The sequence below is a fragment of the Emiliania huxleyi genome (assembly GCF_000372725.1).
Source record: "Emiliania huxleyi CCMP1516 unplaced genomic scaffold EMIHUscaffold_56, whole genome shotgun sequence".
Classification (NCBI taxonomy): Eukaryota; Haptophyta; order Isochrysidales; family Noelaerhabdaceae; genus Emiliania; species Emiliania huxleyi.
Genome location: NW_005197803.1, coordinates 653,161 through 655,268, shown reverse-complemented (window position 1 = coordinate 655,268; position 2,108 = coordinate 653,161). Strand labels below are relative to the sequence as shown.

The 2,108-nt window shown below is 66.9% G+C and overlaps 1 protein-coding gene across 1 annotated transcript; it reads right to left on the bottom strand.

Annotated features, from left to right (window-relative positions):
* Window positions 1-9: 9 nt before the first annotated feature.
* EMIHUDRAFT_104102 (hypothetical protein) lies at window positions 10-2,021 on the bottom strand (the record flags this gene model as incomplete). The annotated part of the gene is made up of 3 exons (XM_005765337.1): window positions 10-24; window positions 209-706; window positions 1,938-2,021. Coding segments are annotated over 3 exons (597 nt in total), but the record flags the coding sequence as incomplete, so codon positions are not given.
* Window positions 2,022-2,108: the final 87 nt, after the last annotated feature.

Here is a 2,108-nt window from a genome sequence, read left to right as displayed (position 1 = left end):
CTCCGCGACGATGTACTCGGACACCTGCGAGAGGGAAGAAGGGAAGGGCAGAGGGGGGTGAGGGGGGGGGAAGGGTGAGTGCGGGGTCCCGAGCGCGATGTGTGGTGGCTAGGTGGTGGTGGGGGTTGAAGAGGGGGGGGGGGAGGTCTGTGTGTGCAGGGAGAGGGGGCATGGCCGCGGAGAGGAGGGTGGGGGGGGGGGTCTCGACCTGCTCCCCCTGAGGCCCGTGGCCGTCGAAGACGCACGCGAGGAGCGCGGTCTCGTCGCCGGCGAAGGGCGTCACCACGCATCCTCGGTCCTGGTTGATCTCAGTGTGCTTGCCCTTGCTGTCCCACTTGGAGCCGTGCGAGGTGATCGAGCCGATCGCCGCCGTCTCCGCCGCGTCGGGCAGCGAGCGCGACACGCCGCGAGGAGCAAGGGCCCAGCTGCCGGAGATCTCCTCCGAGCGGTAAAAGCGCGCCCCGATCGGCGCATCCACTCCGGCGGAGGTACCCTCAGCCCCGTTTGACGCCGCTGCCTGAGGGCCACTGCGGGCAGCCGCCGCCTCGAGCGCCGCAAGCCCCTCGGCGCTGGGCGCGGCGTGCTGCGGCGGCGCCGGCTGCGTTCGGCGCGGCGCAAAGTCGCGGCCGATCGGCGGAGAGGGCTTGCTCTTGCTCTGCCCCGTGAGCGCGTAGAGGAGGTCCCAGGCCATGGTTGACGCTGGCGCCTGTCTCGGGCAGGTGGCAAAGGCGTCACGGCAATCTCTCCGCCACCACGCTCTTCTCTGAGTGTGCACATCATGGGAATCGCCCGCCGAGAACGCGTGAGAACGCATGCCGGACGTTGAGGTGTGAGGTGAGGAGTGACGAGATGTGCGGGCAGAAGTGAACGGCGGCTCGGACGGCGATGCTCGAGAGTGAAGAGGCGGGATAGGCGACGGAGCGGGCCTGCACGCCCCTGCACGCCTTCGAATCTAGGTCACCCCGACCGAATTCCACAAATGGGACATCAGCGGGCACAAAACAAAACGATCGCGCCGGTTCATAATTGCACTCCAAGTGCTCCAAGTGCTCCGACCCTGGATGTGAGGTTGCCGACTGCACTCCAAGTGCTCCAAGTGGAGCTCGGCTAGGGTTGCGCAGCTATGAACAGGAGCGAGTTCGCGCTGCGCTAGGCTCAGACGGCGAGTTCGCGCTGCGCTAGGCTCAGTAAGGCAGGCGGCGGCGTCGTCACAGAACGAGGCAGAGGAGAGCGATTGAGGAAGAGGACGACGGGGCAGGAGAGAGAACGACGAGAGTGGGATGACCGCGAGGTGGCATGAAGGTTGCTGCGAGAATCGGCGTACGGCGAGGGACTGCGAAGAAAGAGAGATAGCAAGAAAGGGATAGGCAGAAGCTCAAGGGTGGGCAACGGCTAGCCAAACACATTCCTTCCCGTAAAATCCCTGTGTGGTGGCGGCGTGCCATCCTCCCAACCCTCTTTGGCTTGTCTGTTTTGTTTCTTAGAATTCTTTTTCCTTCGCGGCAACGCGATGGCGGCAAGGCCTCTTTGCGCGCCCGCCCTCGTCACGCCGAAGACCAACCGGCGTCGGACCGCGGTGAGACCACGCCGCCCCCCGCGCCCGCCCGCGCCCGCAGCGTGAACACATACGCGCGTCCCTCATCGCACGGAAACATACGCGCCAGCCGCGCAGCAGCCTCACATGCAGCGCCGACCGCATGCTCGCGCCCTGGGCCGCCGACGACCCGGTCGGGCGGGTTGCGTGGCCGCCGCACACCACCAGGCAGGCGCACAACCACCCGCAGCGCGCCGCAGCCCACCGCGCAGCCCTGCCAGCCAGGCCTGCGCCTCAAAGACTCACAAACAGGCGCACAGCAGAGTGCAGCACACAGCACACACCGGCGGCGCGCGCGCAGCACACGCAGACGCACGCGCGGATCCAACACGCACACGCGCACAGCACGCGCGCGCCGCACGCCAGCGCAGCGCCACACACAGAGCACACTTCCCATCAGCAGCAGCAGGCCTGCCGCAATCCACATCTCACACATGCGCGCGCACACTCCCCCCTACCGGCGCACGCATTGGGCGTCGCCGTGAGCAACCAAGCATTCCCAAAGCTGACTTGT